The 17,774-nt window shown below is 34.8% G+C and overlaps 1 protein-coding gene across 1 annotated transcript; it reads left to right on the top strand.

Moving 5' to 3' along the window:
- The first annotated feature begins 10,891 nt into the window (after window positions 1-10,891).
- LOC126690465 (AP2/ERF and B3 domain-containing transcription factor RAV1-like) lies at window positions 10,892-12,191 on the top strand. The gene has a single exon (XM_050385631.1). The coding sequence runs from the start codon at window positions 11,034-11,036 to the stop codon at window positions 12,165-12,167; it is 1,134 nt and encodes a 377-aa protein (XP_050241588.1). The 5' UTR covers window positions 10,892-11,033; the 3' UTR covers window positions 12,168-12,191.
- The last annotated feature ends 5,583 nt before the right edge of the window (window positions 12,192-17,774 follow it).

Below are 17,774 nucleotides of genomic sequence, written 5' to 3'. Positions count from 1 at the left end.
ACGATTTTAAGTTATAACATACTTTGACTAAATTGCAATTTGTAATTTTAAAGCTTGGAGTCATTTTTTATTTTGCCCTCTAATATTCAAATTTTTGAATTTTCACACTTAACAGAATTTATCTTTTTAAAATCAGCCACTCTTCCCATATTTATAGACAAGGAGGCAGTTTCTCTCATTAAACTCAAACAATATTACATTTCATTGCATTCATTTCCTTTCAAATATCAAAACAAGAGACAAATAAATATTTACTTCCTTTCTATTATTATATATTCTTTATATTCATTTCTTTGTTTTATGAACACCCAAATATGATGTAAGGTTAGCAGATGTTTAAAGCAAGAGCTATCCACGGGTTGGTTTTGGACTCAACCTGAAACCAATCCACTCAAGCTAGGTGGAAAATGATGAGACCCATCATCGATCTCTAATCACCACGGGTTAAGTTGCATCAAGCTTAGGCGGATGATTGGTCAGTTCAGACGAAAACAATAAAGGAGTGGCAGTGGGCGGCAATCTGTAGATCTTCACCGGATCTAAGTGAAGGAGAACAAGACGTTGTTAGAACTGAGTGAAGGAAAGCCCAACGTTGTTAGGTTAAGTTGAGGAGAGCATGACGTGGTCAGAGCCGGATAAATGTTAGAACAAGAAATGCGGTCGCCTAAGGCACCAAAAAAAAAAAAAAAAAACCAAATTTTAACCAATAGGGCTATTTATAATCAATAAATAAAATAATTTTTTTTACCATATGAAAAACAAATAAAAAAAAAGAAAAATGCAACGTCCACAATATTATTCACAACACTTTTACAACTAATGTTAAGTAGCAGGTTGTTATTAATGGCAAAAAAATAATTATAGTGATGTTTTCAAATAGAAAACAAAAGGCAACTTAAAACCTAGAATTTGTTGTAAAAAATATTGTGAATATTGCACTTCTAAAAAAAAAAGAATAATAATAAGAATTGAGTTAGCAAACTTTTACTAGTTTTCATTTAAGTTTACAACTAACATTGCTTTTTTACTTACCACTATCAATCTGCCACATCAACAAGTATGAAAAATTTTGTCAAACTTTTTATGTTTATAAAATTTCTTTAAAAAAAAAAAAAAAATCTACGTAGTTCATATTAATTAGTAGTAATTTTGCATCTAATACAAGATAATCAATTTTCACCTTAGGCCCCTAAATGCATCAAGCTGCCCCTATACGTGGTAGAATTTAAGAGGATTTGAGCGGAGGAGGGCCAAAAATGGCATGAATTGGGCGGAGGAGGCCTCATCATTGCTTGATTTTGGTAGATTTGGCCTCAATTTGAAGGGTTGCTTAGTCGAGTCAGGTGGCTTGAGTTTTAGAAGAGGAAACCTTCCACTCGACCCACTGGAGTTGGTTTTAAAGGGCTGAGACTCGATGCCTACCGTTGGAGGAGTCAGATTGAGCAGCGACGAGTTGGTTTGCTTGGTTGCTTAGACAGTTTATTTAAAACTTTATTAATTTTTTAATAGAATTTACTTATTAAGGCTCTAGGCATATAAATGATTGCATTAGGTTCATAATTAATAGGATATAATCTTATAGATGAGTAAAGAGAAGAGAAAAGAAGATGAATGATCTAGAAAAGAGTAAAAGTGTTTTTTTTTTTATATATAAGATTTGAAAATTTTAAAATAAGTTAAAAAAAATGGTAAATTGCAAATTACACTCCTGAAGTTTAGAGTTACTTAGATTTTACATCTTAAAGTTTCAGAAGTTTGATTTTACACCCTAAAATTTAGTTTTGTTAGTAATTCGCCCATGCTTAATTTTTGCTATTAAGTGACACATATATGCTGACATGTTTTATTTTGCCAAATCAGCCCCAAAAGTTAGTTTAGGATTAGAGTTTTGTGTTTTTGCTGTTAGTTTATTTAAATCATTGGACAAAAACTGTACAGTTAGCTTTGGGAAAAATCAAGCTTCACAGGTTGGGGTGTAATTAATATGTAAGCAATGAAGATTCTGGTGTTGCCATGCTTCTTGGTGTCACGGATTCTTGAGAATTTCGCTATGGTCTCCTCTCAGGTGGATGGGTACACAAAATCAATTTCTTTCTCTTATTCTTTCAATGAAATGAAACTCAACTCAATTTTCCCTTAGATCCATGCAAGAGAAAACCCACAAGCTTTCTCTCTAAATTCTCCAATGCCCAGGTCTATTATCTCCTACCTTTTATGGTAGACCTCACCGTTTCTAATTACTCACCATAAAAATCCAATCTTTTTTGTTGTTGAAGGCAAATTCAGAGCCTTTGGATCAAGACCCATCACCGAATATGAAAGGTACAAGCAGATTCTTCATGATCAGGCTCGTCGCAGCGTTGTACTCCTCCAACATTGGGGTCCTATTGTTAAACAAGTACTTGCTAAGCAATTACGGGTTCAAGTACTTGATCTTTTTGACCACGTGTCACATGACGGCTTGCTCGTTGCTCAGCTACATGGCAATCGCATGGATGAAGATGGTGCCTATGCAGACAATTCGGTCTTGAGTTCAGACGTTCAGTTCTTTGAAATCGCGGTGCAGGTGAATGGGTTCTCAGGATGAGGCCTGCTTGAAAATTTGGGAGTAGCTGATGTGATGGTATGAGTGATTTGGGATATTAGACTTTGGCTGAAAATGTGTGTACGTGCAAGGCAGATTTGAGTAAGGCAGATTTGAGCTTATTTATGAGAGTGAAATAAGTTATCTAACAGAATACCTACATGAGAAAGCTTGAAAAGATGTAAATTTTGACATGACATTTAAACAGGAAATAAAGAATGTGATGATAGGACATAAAAAAGACACATTTAAACAAGAAGAAGAAGCTGACTATCAAAACAACACAAGATGTACGTGGAAAATCCTAGAAAAATGATAAAAAAAATCATGATTTGAGCAAGAAGATAATATTCTTGCTCGGCTCAAGTTGTATTATGTATAAAAGGAGATCAGTTTACAATGAAGTTGCCTTTCTTTCCCACCAACTCTTTACTTTCATCTCAAAATATCTATTTGGGTTCTTGCCCTAATAGCACAACTATATATTCCTTTTATACTCTGAGAAATATGGTTGAATACAAGAATAGGTGTCAAGTCATCATTTTCTATCTTTGACATTTTCACAGTTATAAGATTATTTGTTGACTAGAGGATAAGAACTGCGTCAACATGGCATTGGGACTCGTAGGTAGGTAGTTTTGCCACTGCTTAGAAGACAAGTCTTGGACATTGGGAGGGACATCAGAAGTACTGTAATTGGTACACGTGTTTCTAAGGTGACTCATTGTGCACTCAATCAATAAGGGGTGTCCTCATATCCTCTAACTTTAGAAAGTCACTATCTCACTTTTTGTGAATGTTTAAGTACCATGTTAGGTGTAAATTTTACTTCATTCCCAAGACAATCATGCCTTTAGTACTGACCAAGACAAAATCTCTTAGCCAACACCTACTCTCCCTTCCCTCACAGCTACTTCACGTGTAGAGTTTAGATTCAACCACTTATGCATTCTCCCATGCCATAGTGGTGTTATGTACAATGTGTAGTTTAGGTCTAGGATTAGAGTTTTGTATTTTAGTTTTGGGCAAAAATGTACCATTTGGAAATATAGTGCTAGGTAAGCTTTTATTTTTAATTGAAGCAGCATAGTTTTAGAGCTGATTTGGTAAAAATAAAACAAGTCAGCATGTAATGTGTTACTTAATAGTAGAAACTAACCATGGGATGAATTGCTAACGGAACCAAATTTCAAAGTGTAGAATCAAAGTTTTAAAACTTTGGGGTGTAAAATTCAAATAACCCCAAATGACAATAAAATGAATGATCATAATGACAACTAGTCACTAACCCGTGTGATGCACGGGATAGTTAAATAAAAATAAAAAGTATTTATTTTGCTAAAAGTTCTATGACTTGACTTAAAAAAAAAAAAAAAAAAAAGTATAACTTGAAAATGAATGAAAATAAGTAATTTTTTGTTCAATATAATGGTTTAGAAAAATTCTTTTTCTTCCATATCATTGGTTTCACATAATACATCCCTACGTGGGCTATTCTATGGTGATAACTTCACATAATACTCAACTGCAATTAAATCTAATATCTATTACCAATCTAATATATCTTATCTTGATAGTAGATCTACAAATTACATTATCATATTCTTAAAGCTTGCCACATCATTATTATTATCTATATATAATATAAAAATGAAGTTTTTGATTTTTTGTGAGACTTATGTTAGAATTAAGATTAAAAAATAATTATATATTTTTTTAATTAGACCTCACGTTAGAATTTAAAAAGAAAAAAGAAAAAAAAAAAAAAAAAAAAAAAAGGACTCACTTTAGTCACATGAACACAACCCGCCAGGTAGCAACCTTCAGTGTTAAGGAAATTGATAACAACCGCAAAATCTCCTTCAACCTCAGTCACATTGGTGTCAATCTTCAGAGCAAAGACAATGGCTCCCTTCAGGGTTTTGAGTTTAGGGTTATAAAATAGAGTCGAGGCTTTCACCGTTTAAGTATGAATTATTTTTGTTATTTAAATAATAAATATATAAGGTATAAAATCTAAAATAAAAAGAAAAAGAAAGTAATGGTGACGTGGAATAATAAATATATAAGGTATAAAATCTAAAATAAAAAGAAAAAGAAAATAATGATGACGTGGAAAATTGTAGGAGCTTTAGAAGCTTCGGTTTTATATATATATATAGATGATCGTAAATTGAGAGAAGAAAAACTTAGGGTCAAAAAAACAATTGATCCAAATTTAAGAGCTTTAATTACCTTTTATCCTAAAATACAATCACTCTTGCCACGAGAAGTCTTGCTCTCATTTGCAGAAATCAAATATTCAACTTTACACTTAATCCATTTCTTAGGTTTTAATTGCATTGTAGTTATTTTGATTTGAAAATGTTAAATTGACATTTTGTGTTGTGCTATTTAGGTAGGTTTTTGGGTGTGTGGGCGCGTTTTTTTTTTTTTTTTTTGTGCCGTTATATTTAAGTGGAAAATGAAGGATTTATATCTAAATTATGCTCTATGGAAGAACTTGACAAATACCACCAAACTACTGAGTTATAAGGTCGTTAAAGTATTATTCAGAAAAATTAACCGTGTACTTTACTATTCACTTTAATAATTAAAATCAAGTCGGCTGCGTTTTTGTGATCAGTTCCTTTAATGTAATCATTTATAGTTATAACATAGAATGATAGATCGAATCCTTCCAAAAGAAAAAAAAATTTTGATGACTCAAAAATCTTTCTATCCTTTCCTACCTACAAAAGCAATACCATTCAACTTTCTTACACTGTGAGATCATCCTCAGATTCTTAAAAAAAAAAAAAAAGTCAAGCTTGTGGGTTGTGGGTATCATTGTAGTAAGGTTACATGTGTCATGTCTCTGGTCCTTATTAGATGTTAATTTCTGAGAGGTGCCTTTTTATAAAGCAAATGTTTCAGTGTAAATCTACGAGACGAGAGCATCCAAATCAGAGATTCCCATCCCCCCATGGCCATGTATATTGTGATTTCGTCACATTGTCTTAATTTACACCTGTTTAGGGTGACATGGTACTTTCTTGCGTTTGCGCCGGCGGGTATGACGTGGCATACTAATCTTTTAAGTCATCTCATCCCCCACTTGAAAAATAAATAAAGCCCAATAGAGTGGGAAGGTGTGAACATGTCATGCACATAATAATAATAATATATATATATATATATATATATTATTGTGACAAAATTCTTTTAAGATAATCACAAAGTTCATATTTTAATGTACAAAAGCTATGCAAGTCGATAAACACATGCTTTTGCTTTTGACGGCATTATTATTACTAGTAAGGCACTACCTCAATTGGTATTGGTGACATATGAACCAAGGTTCTTCGCATCATCAAACACTATCCAATCTAAATATAGAAATCTTGTTTGGCTAATACACGATAAGGGTATGTCACATTTTTTATTAATAATCGAATACCCCTTATGTAGATTAGCTTTAATTGTTTATTAATTAGGAAGGTAAAGAGCATATTATTAACAATACATAGCTACAAGACACATCTCTTATCGTAGAATAAAATATTTAGAATCTTAATATACTTATATTAAAAACTAATTGATATTTTAGTTAATGATAAAAAACAATTATCATGAAATAGACACTATAAATTACTAAAATTGGTTATAAAATAACTATCCATAGAAGATTCAAAAAGCAATTTACATTTATGTTTAGAAAAGGAGCAAAAGGGGACAAAAATTATCTGATTGAAAAGGACAGGCGTGTGAGACAATCTAATAAGAGATAATACCATAATAGATAGATGGACTTTTTTGATGAGTAACTTCATGACCCATTATAAAAGATTTGTAGATGAAGATGATGAATAAAGAGAGGAAGGATGAGTAGAAGTGCACCAAATAACGATTGAGCTTTATCTGAACAGCAAGTGCTTTGAGCTATAATTGTAATTAGCTAATTGTACCAGTGTAAATTAGGTTTGAAGAGAGATTTAGACCACTGAGAGGACTGTTTTGTGGGATAAAAAAAGTGATACAAAGAGATAACATAGATAAATCTTAAGAAGCAAAAGGGGGTCGGTACAAAAAGTTCTTGACGTGTGTGATGCATGTTTTAGTGTTTAATATTATTTTTATGGTCTGAGATATATCACGGACGATGTATGATGTAAGTAACTATAAATGGTCTATATATTATAGTAATTTTATAATCTCAAAGAATCAAGATAAGGATGAAATGATGAGTTCTAGTTAGCTCAACTGGTAAAGTCTCCGATGATTGAATAAGAAACCTGGAGTTTAATCCCCTCTTACACTAAAAAAAACAATTTAGTATCTTGATCTGATGATGAAGAGTTAGTATCAAGAATAAACGCCATAAGTTAAAACTCACTAAAAAAAAGAAAGATAAGGATTAAATGAGAATTATTAGTTAATTGTTATGAGAATATTTAAGAGTAAGAGATTAGTGAACAGAAAATTTTGATTAATTTGTTATTTTCTTTTTTTGGCATTTGATAAAAGGTTAATGAAAGATTCCAATTCATATGTACGCTCATTGTGATAAATTATGAGTGGTGTTACATTTACAAAATTTTTACCATAAAGTTTAGTAGCTCATATGTTACTAGTTTTCATTTGAGTCTATCACTGATAGTTTGATATAACCTTTTTTAACTATTATTAGGAGTTTGTCTTCTTCCCTCTCCTTATGTGTATATTAAAAATATTTATTCTAAAAAAAAAATAGTGGGTTAATCTCGCATTAGAAAACGAGTGTGAGTTAAAAAGATTTAAAACTTGTATTGTGTATCCAAGAGTTAAGACCCTTTTAGATATACACAACTGTTAGTTTCATTAAAACATTTTCCCATCTCTCCGTGTATGTTAAAAATACTTAATATTCTTTTAAAAAAAAAATAGTTCGTCACTTTGTCACCTTACTTTAATCATAAATTATTAGATTTTCCCTTTTTTTTTTTTTTTTGGGGTAAATCTCTTTTACTTTTGGAAGAAAGCTAAATACCAACAATGTTTGGTGTAGTCCTAGTGATAAGTTTCCTTAAACTTGTCCCATATAAGTAGATATGAAATGATTCGCAACACATGAATTGCATTTATGGTTTTATAATTTGGTAAGTTACGTATAAATTTTGGTCATGGAAAGTTGCATTATTTGTTCGCACGCACCTATCAGAACTTTTTTTTTTTTTTGGCTGAATCCATCAGAACTGAATGTGTTCTCTAGCAACATAAAATTGTCTTTGACTTGGTTTCTTCATCAATGTCGATAGAGGATAATTTTAGCTGAACTTTGACTCAAATTTGGGCGGATAAATTAAACATTTTTGGTAATAACATATCATGTCATGTGTTACAAGTTACAATCACAAACAAAAAATCTTAAAGTAATGAATATCAATGAGACAGCAAAGAAATCCCTATTCATTAAAAAAGAAAAGAAAAAAAGAAGTGATAAATCTCTAGTCTATTCCATCACATTATTGGTCTCTTCAGTACAGCCAGCCGAACATCAAAAGACATTTTCACACGTTCCCTTTCTCAAGGAGTGGCGATAAAGGAAAGACAGCATTTCCGTATACAAGAATATCGTACGCCTATTTGTTCTTAAATCACATTCAAAAAATAATCAAAAACATTGACTTAGTCATAAAATCGGGACTTTTTATTTTTCTGTTTATACATGTAGAAAGAAAAGTTTAGAAAAATAAAACACAGTTTTTCTCATAATTTTTTTAAAAAATGATTGCCCGTAAATGGTGTGAAAAATTATAAAGTGATAGGTTAAGAAACTTTTGAAAGTGATTCTTCATAGTTCATAGTCACTGCTTCAATAAATTGTAATAAAAATTGGAGAAAATTTATGAAAACCTCTCTATACAAAATATTTTTACAATAATTTTATAATAAATTTTAAATAGTAAGTTGTTATTGGTTATTAACTAAAGTTACTTTTTAGCTTATCAATAAAAGTCAACTGTCACTAAACGTTTGTTGTAAAAATATTATGAACATATCTTTTCTCAAAAGTTTATATGCAAAATTTGACAAAAAAATTTAACACTTAATAAAAGATTAATAATGATAAATAAAAAATAAATATAAATAGTAAATTTATATAAAAATTAATAAAAAATTGCCAACTAAAATATTATAAAAAGTATGCTGTGAACCTTTTTGAGCGGTAGAAGTAGAATTGCCCCAAAAGTTGTGAAAATTTTTTTATGAAAAAGAGCTGTGTTATTATAAAAACTGTTTTTACACTCGTGAAAGTGAATGGTTGAAATTAATAATCATGATTTAAAAATAGGGGGTGGAAACTGTAAGAGTAGGGCCAGGAAACAATGCCCCAAAAACCAAAACCACATCCATAGCCCGAAAATACTGACCCACCGTCTTCAGCGCTCGGTTTTTAAACAACTTGCATTGCATGTGGGCCCTTCAAAGACCGAGGACTCATCCGTACAGAATCGCCCATATAATATCAATATCCACCACCATCTTCATCTTCATCTTCATCTTCATCTTCTTCTCTCCTATAAATATTATAATAATAATAATGAAAATAATAATATGGAACATTGACAACCATATACTATAACAATTTTCTTTTTATTGCAAGCCCCCCCCCCCAAAAAAAAAAAAAATTGCAATAATTGGACCCACAATCAATTTGATGAACTAGCTTACAATTGCTTGATTATTATTATTTTCTGGGTCCTCACTCTTAAATCAGAAGTTGTACATTGAAAATGGTGTTTTGATGAACATTGTCATCGAACTTTTACAAAATAGGTGGATAAAAAAAGAACCACTGTATTTAAAAAGAAAAAGGAAATTATATAGTATATATCAAATTTGAAATAAGCACCAACAAAAGCTAATTTGAGTCAGCATATTCTCTACAATTTGATAGTGTTTCTATTCAGCAAAAAAATAAAAAAAGATAGTGTTTCTGTTTTTTTACAAGGATTTAATCCGTTTAAATAAGTGGAACCCACAGGGGAATATCAATATCTGTATAATCCCACGGGTTTACAAAGAGGGAATTCATTCTCAACAAATGAATGGGTAAAACAAACAAGAGAAACCCACTTGGAGGAGAGATGTCAATGTCGGTTGGAAATAATGCAATGATGATTTTTGTATTTTTATTTTTATTTTTTTTATTTATATTTTATTTTATTTCATAGATACTAAGGTGAACCTGGCCAATAAGACAAAGCAAAAGTTAGAGAGGACTAATCAAATCAAGCCAGGTAAGACTTATGGGGGGAGGAATTTCTTGTTGGATGAGCTTTGTCTTGAATGCCTATCCATCCCCACCTCCTTATTATTAAACTTTAGCCCCACAACCCATCCTATTGGAAGTAACCCCTCCCCTCACTCTGTCCTAATGTTTATCTACATTCTAATTGGTCTAATAAAGGCAACAACAAATGATAAGAGTAGATTTGATGAACAAGCAGCAGAATCAGATAAGATATATATATATAGAAACACAACAGTTTCATACAAATTTTACAACATAGCCTAAATGGTAAGCTTATTTATTTTTATTTGTATTTATCACTAACATCATTTTTTTTTTTTTTTTACTATTAACAATTTGTCACTTAAAGTTTATTTTGAAAATGTTTAGTCGGTACTTATATATATATATATATAAAAAAAAAAAAGAAAAAAGAAAAGAAAAGAGAAGACTGAAAGAAAGAAGAGAAAAGTGGCATTTGTTTCAAGGGGGAAGTGGGGGTCAGCAGGAGCAGCAAAGCACAGGGGGGATGAACTCAACTAAAACACGGTCCACACTCATGTGAACCCCTTCAAGTTGCTTAGTGTGGGACCTACCTCACATACCACAGCCCACAGCCCACAACCCTCACATACTACCACCCCTGAACGCACACTCTTCCCTCTTTCTTTCTTTTCCCCTAAACTATTATACTATACTATTTCTTCCAAAAAAAAAAAAAAAAAACTATTCCTTCCCCCCCCCCCCCCCCACACAAAAACACACACTCTTTCTCTCTCCATGAATCTTCCTAGTAGTTCCTTACCCAATACCCATCTCTCTCTCTCTCTCTCTCTCTCTCTTAAGGGGTTGACCCACCACACTCACATCCCCATATCTCCAACACGCCCTTAACTATTATAATTCCAACCCACAACATTAAAATTTCATTTCTACATTTTCTTCCAAATATTATACATTCACTTGCATACCCAATTCCCAAACCAAAATCCCCCCCACCCCCCCTATATATATTCAACCCTCCAACGACTCCTCCATTCATATCTCTCTCTCTCTCTCTCTCTCTCTCTCTCTTATTTCCTTGTACCATACCATACACAAAAAACACCTTATTTCCTTACCTCTCTCTCTCTCTCTCTCTCTCTCTTTTTAGCTAAACCAAAAAACAAAACAAAAAAAAAAAAAACAAAAAAAATGGATGGAAGTTGCATAGACGAAAGCACAACAAGTGACTCTATATCCATTTCCCCAGCCACAACTCAATCACCTTTCCCTTCACCTACCAATATTACAAAGTCCCCTGAGAGTCTATGCCGAGTTGGAAGTGGCACAACCAGCACATTAATCTTAGACTCTGAAAGTGGCATAGAAGCTGAGTCCAGAAAGCTCCCATCTTCCAAATACAAAGGTGTGGTGCCACAACCAAACGGTCGCTGGGGTGCCCAGATTTACGAGAAGCATCAACGCGTCTGGTTAGGCACTTTCAACGAAGAAGACGAAGCCGCAAAAGCTTATGACATCGCGGCCCAACGCTTTCGTGGCCGAGATGCTGTGACTAACTTCAAGCCCTGTGGTACTACTGATCATCATCATCAAGGGGATGACATAGAGACTCTGTTCTTGAATTCTCATTCCAAGGCTGAGATTGTGGACATGTTGAGGAAACACACGTACAACGATGAATTGGAACAAAGCAAGCGTAACTATGGTTTGGATAGTACAAGGAGATCAAAGGGTGAGAGTTTAGGACAAGGGTTATTAGAGAGAGTGAATTATTCAATGAAAGCGCGTGAACAGCTTTTTGAGAAAGCTGTGACTCCAAGCGATGTGGGAAAGTTGAACCGGCTTGTGATACCAAAACAACATGCTGAAAAGCACTTTCCTTTACAAAACAGTGGAAGCAATTCTACAACTAGTTCAAAAGGTTTGCTTTTGAATTTTGAAGATGTTGGAGGCAAAGTGTGGAGGTTCAGGTATTCGTATTGGAATAGTAGCCAGAGTTATGTGCTTACAAAGGGTTGGAGCCGGTTTGTGAAAGAGAAGAATCTCAAAGCCGGTGACATTGTTAGTTTTCACCGCTCAACCGGTCCTGATAATCAGCTTTTTATTGAATGGAAGGCAAGAGCCGGGTCTTCATCATCATCATCGAACCCGGTTCAGATGGTTAGGCTATTTGGGGTCAACATTTTGAAAATTCCAGGAGTTGGGGTTGTAGAGAGTAGTAATAATTGTAATATTGGTGGTTGTAATGGTGGGAAGAGAATGATAGAGATGGAGCTTTTGGCATTAGAGTGTAGTAAGAAGCAAAGGATAGTTGGAGCTTTGTAACATTAAGTTAATTTTCTTTCTTTCTTTCTTTCTTTTTGTAATTTTTTTTTTTTTTTTTAAATTTTTATATAGCATTTTGTGAATGGCCAAGTACAGGAAGGAGGAGGGAATGGGAGGTGGGGAAAGGAAGTACTGGGGTGGGGTAGTTGCAAGTTGCCAAAGGTGAATTGTACATTACAAGACAAAAAAAACAAAAGGCTGAAGAAAGCTGAATTTAGATGCAACAAATTGTTAAAAAAAAAAAATTTGGATAACTGTCATTATGTTTCTGTTCATGGTTTCTTTTCTTTCTTAAATTCCCATGTTTTATTTATTGGGTAAGTTTTATTCACCAGTTAATGCCTAGTGTGTTTTTGTAGTTTTTGCTTTGTGGCTTTCCCAAAATATCTCCTTGTTGACAAACAAATACAATCTCCCCAACCCCCAATGAGAGAGAGAGAGAGAGAGAGAGAGAGAGGTAATAAATAAATACTATAATAATAATAATAATAGAATAATAGATAGATAATAGGTGTGGAAGGAACCTTTGCCCTCAAACAGAGGATGGTTAATTTATTGGGTTGGGAAAGAAAAAATACAAAAATTAGTGAGTGGAGTTGAAGTCATTTTTTCTAATAATAATAAGAAAGATGTAATTTGGCTTTCATGACATTTTTCACTTCACTTTTTTTTTGCCAACCTTAAAACAGGTCACAGGTGTACTATCTTCGTATATAAAAAGGACTGTACATTTTTATTTTTTTTTTTGAGAAAAAGTACTGTACAATTTGTTGGAGGTGATCGGTGGGAATAATAAAGATGAAGTAGATTTTTAAAAGGATCAAGGACACTGCCAGCCACTCGGTAAATACAAAATTATGAGGGGTAATCTTCTTGTTTTGATGATTTTTTTTTTTACTTACTTTTTTTACCCCCCGATTTTAACAAATTCAGTCGTTCTTTCTAGAAAAAAAACGTTAATAGTATATACTTATTTAACGACTATTTACTTAGGTGGCTTTGTTCCTAGACATGGCAAAACGGGCGGGGCGGGTCGGGTCAATCGGGTCACGGGTCAAACGGGTCACGGGTCAAAAACGGGTCATTTTAAGCGGGTTGAAAACGGGTTCGGGTCAATCGGGTTGTGGGTCGGGTCGGGTTGACCCGTATTTTTCACATGAAATTTTTTATTTTTTTATTTTTATTATAAAGAAAACAATATGTATTTGCCATTTGGATAGTTATGCAACATATTATTTGATGTAAAATGCATTATTTTGAATTCACTACTTATATCATGAATAAACTCAGTTAAACTTATTAATACTTATTCAACAATTTTAAAATTATACAAATCCTAACATTGCTATCTAAAACAAAACAACACAAAGATAAGTAAAACAAATATACAAGTTTTATTTTTACACAATATCAACATTCCAAAAAAAAAAAATTACAAATGACTTATTGGATAACTCATTTGATAAAGAATAAAAACATATAAGAAAGTTACAATTTTAAAATTTAATTTTATAATCTATTATCAATTGTGGTTGACACTCTATTTCAATTTGAGATATACATTAAAGTTTTATTGCTTACTTACTTATACCTAGTCTCTTTTATGAAGGTCATATCATTGTTAAGCAGCACACACTCTAGGAAATATCATAATTTATTTTGAAAAGCCATTTATTTTGAACATAAATTGTTAAAAAATAGATCTAAGCATTCATAATTTATGCTAATTTGATACTTTGGCTTTACTATTTTCACACTTGTGAATGTGTCTCACACATATTTACAATTTTAAATCTATTTTTAACTTTATTGTAACCAGATTATCTTGGCATGTACTTTGCTATTTAATATCTAAAAATCTTTACTCATTACAGAATGCTCAATCATTTATTTTTCAATTAATTTGCATGCAGTTATGTAAATGTATCAATTGTTTCCTTAAAACTCACAATAAACAATTAAACCAATATTGTCTTAATTTCACTATTTTTTTTACCAAAAAAAAAAAAGTTTTAAAAAAATGGTTCGGGTTTGGGTCGGGTTGCGGGTCGGGTCGGGTTGACCCACACAAAACACGGGTCGGGTCACGGGTCAACCCGTTTTTGCTTCGGGTCAAAAAAATCGGGTTCGGGTCGGGTTTTTTCGGGTAGGGTCGGGTCGGGTCAGAAAATTCTGACCCGTTTTGCCATGTCTATTTGTTCCTAACCATTGGCACCATAATTGACGGTGTGAGAAAAGTTCTTTTGAAATTATCAAAAATTTATCTTTTCCATCTTGCATAATGCATTCTACTCCATAAATGGTAACGAGTCTATTTAAATATATAAGAAATGTTATATTTATAATATTTTCACAACATTTTTACAATAAATTTTAAGTAGTATGTTATTGTAAAGACACGATTATTTAACGACCCAAGAATGACGTTGGGCTCGTAAGTAAAGGGCCCTAACAATATGATTTGTAGAGAGTGGGCTTGAAAGGTAGGACCTTAGTCACAGGTTAGCGGTTTGATCGGGGTTTCTATGGAAGCTTCTCTATAGGTGGACTTGGCTTGACTAGCTAAGCCTTCCATTAGTGCGGGTTGCAGGGTTTTAACTCCTCGGACAGCGTCCGAGGAGCATTGTACCCTTCCCTTTTCTCCCCTTTGCAGGATTTTTCCTCCTCCCGGGGGCCCCCTTTTCCCTTTCACTTTCTTTCCCTTTTATACTAGTGTTCCTTTCCCCATTTAGGATCCACGTGTAAGTTTTACTTTCTGGGGTGCAGACCCATCCTGTCAACCCATACCTAGAGTGGTTAGGGGTCATTGGAAAAGTTAAATGGCATGGTTTAGAGTATGGGCTTGTCAGATACAGGGTTCTATATTACGATTTTGGCAGCTTTCTCTCTTGTCCTGCCCCTATACTGAGTTTGCCCCTTTCTTCAGGCATTTTGTGAGGTGCTGAGCATGAGGTCGTCCTCGGCAATAGCTCTCCTCGGCTTATACCTTGGGCCCTAATGTAGAGTGGGCCTAGACCATAAATTCTTTGACCCCACAATAGCCCCTCAAAATCCTGCTACCCGACTTTTTAGTTAGGGAGGAGGGTTTTGGTGATGTTGGGCCCACATCATGGCTCGCTCAAATTCTGTACTCTACTAATATTTGTGTTTTTCCATTTACATGGGAGACGTGCCAAATTAAGAGGCATTCCTTTAATTTTTCACTCACGCGGAGTCCTTTGACGTTTTAGTACTCGAGGCGCGCCTTCACGAGGATCTTCAGATCTTACGGTTGCGGATGGTGTTGGAAATTGAGCCAAATCTGCCTTGTCCGTAGCATTCCTTGGAAAGCTGCACAAATTAAATGCCACCACCTTACCCTTTATATAAGTAGGATAGAAGGTTATTCTCCTTACATACAAACCCTTCAGCTCTCTTCAAAATCATAATCCTTCAGCTATAATCACAGTCTCCATATCCAGTGCTATCCACCCTTAGTGCAATATGTTTGAGACACGGGCAGGGGTAAAGGAACTACACCCGCCACAGAGGCGCCGGGTCCTTCCGAGACTTAAGGTGGTGTGGTCTGGACAGGGGAGGCACAGATTCAAGATAATCTTCCGTTTTGACAAGGGGGAAATGATATTCCTCCCTCTTTCAGTCAAAATCCGAAACAGGTATTGGTCGCATCAAATTCTTGGTGCGTCAGAAGTAAGGTTTTCCGTCATCAGCGCCGTCTGCTCTATCGCAGGCATGGTTACGTGGATGCTCATCAACTTCCGGCTCCCTGCACCTTTTCTTCAACGGTGCAAGCCTCAAGTTGGGCTCCCTGCACCTTTTCTTCAACGGTGCTAGCCCGAAGTTGGGCTCTCTGCACCTTTTCTTCAACGGTGCAAGCCCCAAGTTGGGCTCTTTTACTGCCTGAGTTATAGGCATGTAAAAGTATTGAGGAATGGTTTCCTTAGACAATATTTTGGAACGGCAGCACCCCTCTTCTCTGCACCTCTTCTTCGGCTTTTTCTTCACTCCCTTGTATCTTTTCTTTTCGCTTATGTAGTTAGTTTCAGTATGAGCTTATTTAAGCTCTTTCATTGTACGCTGTACTGTTTCTTTGTCTTAATAAGAAATGGATTTGCTTCCTCTTAAATACTTTTCTTTTCTGCAACAACTACTTTGTGAATGGGATATTACATGTATATTTTCCTTTAATGATGCTTAGAGCAAGAAAAACCTTGAAACAGAATCCTACTAATTTGAACTTATCGACATTATCAAGTATAATAATGATAATTCCCAGTAGATTAAACTCATGAAACTAACCGAGATAACGGTTGAGTGCTTCGTAACGCATGCGAGGCGACCGTCCGAGAACGATGAACTCTAAATAATCCATTCGAGAGGGTCGCCGAGCAGTGAGGGACTTTGACCATGTTTTTGATAACATCTGACCCTATAACTGTCGCATCAGTTCCCTTGGTATTGAGGATCCGAGGGTAGATTGGGGATTCCATTCAGTCTAGGGATTAACCCAACTATCAATGGGTAACTCTTCTCCGGGGTAGATTCTAAGGGCCATATAACGTCCAGGTTGTGTCCAAAACCCATATTGTCTCTTCTAAGTAATTGGTTTCCCCAGAGGCTTGAGTCCGAGGACCATACAAGGCCCTGGTTTTGTCCAAAACTTGTAGTTTTTCTTCTAAGTAGTTGGTTTCTCCAGAGGCTTGAGTCCGAGGACCATACAAGGCCTTGGTTCTGTCCAAAACTTGTAGTTTTTCTTCTAAGTAGTTGGTTTCCCCATAGGCTTGAGTCCGAGGACCATACAAGGCCTTGGTTCTGTCCAAAACTTGTAGTTTTTCTTCTAAGTAGTTGGTTTCCCTAGAGGCTTGAGTCCGAGGACCATACAAGGCCTTGGTTTTGTCCAAAACTTGTAGTTTTTCTTCTAAGTAGTTGGTTTCCCCAGAGACTTGAGTCCAAGGACCATACAAGGCCTTGGTTCTGTCCAAAACTTGTAGTTTTTCTTCTAAGTAGTTGGTTTCCCCAGAGGCTTGAGTCCGAGGACCATACAAGGCCTTGGTTCTGTCCAAAACTTGTAGTTTTTCTTCTAAGTAGTTGGTTTCTCCAGAGGCTTGAGTCCGAGGACCATACAAGGCCTTGGTTCTGTCCAAAACTTGTAGTTTTTCTTCTAAGTAGTTGGTTTCCCCATAGGCTTGAGTCCGAGGACCATACAAGGCCTTGGTTCTGTCCAAAACTTGTAATTTTTCTTCTAAGTAGTTGGTTTCCCCAGAGGCTTGAGTCCGAGGACCATATAAGGCCTTGGTTCTGTCCAAAACTTGTAGTTTTTCTTCTAAGTAGTTGGTTTCCCCATAGGCTTGAGTCCGAGGACCATACAAGGCCTTGGTTCTATCCAAAACTTGTATTCGTTCATTTATTTATTTATTTTCCAAAGGTTAGCCCCTCGACCAAGGTGGGGGGAGTTGGTTTGATGTTAGAAACCCCTAGAATTGCTCGTGCCATTGGCATCGCGAGGCGTAGCCCCTAGCGGAAATCTATGTCGAAGCAACAACAGCACGTCGCTGGAAATGTAGGAACCTTCACAGACCTTTGCTCGACAGAGGCTCAACTCCACCG

The sequence above is a fragment of the Quercus robur genome, chromosome 1 (assembly GCF_932294415.1).
Source record: "Quercus robur chromosome 1, dhQueRobu3.1, whole genome shotgun sequence".
Lineage (NCBI taxonomy): Eukaryota > Viridiplantae > Streptophyta > Magnoliopsida > Fagales > Fagaceae > Quercus > Quercus robur.
The sequence above is the reverse complement of the archived record's forward strand: the minus strand, read 5'-3'. Positions and strand labels throughout refer to the sequence as shown.

What these genes read in the sequence shown, in the direction of transcription:
- LOC126690465 (XM_050385631.1), top strand. Translation starts at nt 11,034, where the DNA reads ATGGATGGAAGTTGCATAGACGAAAGCACAACAAGTGACTCTATATCC.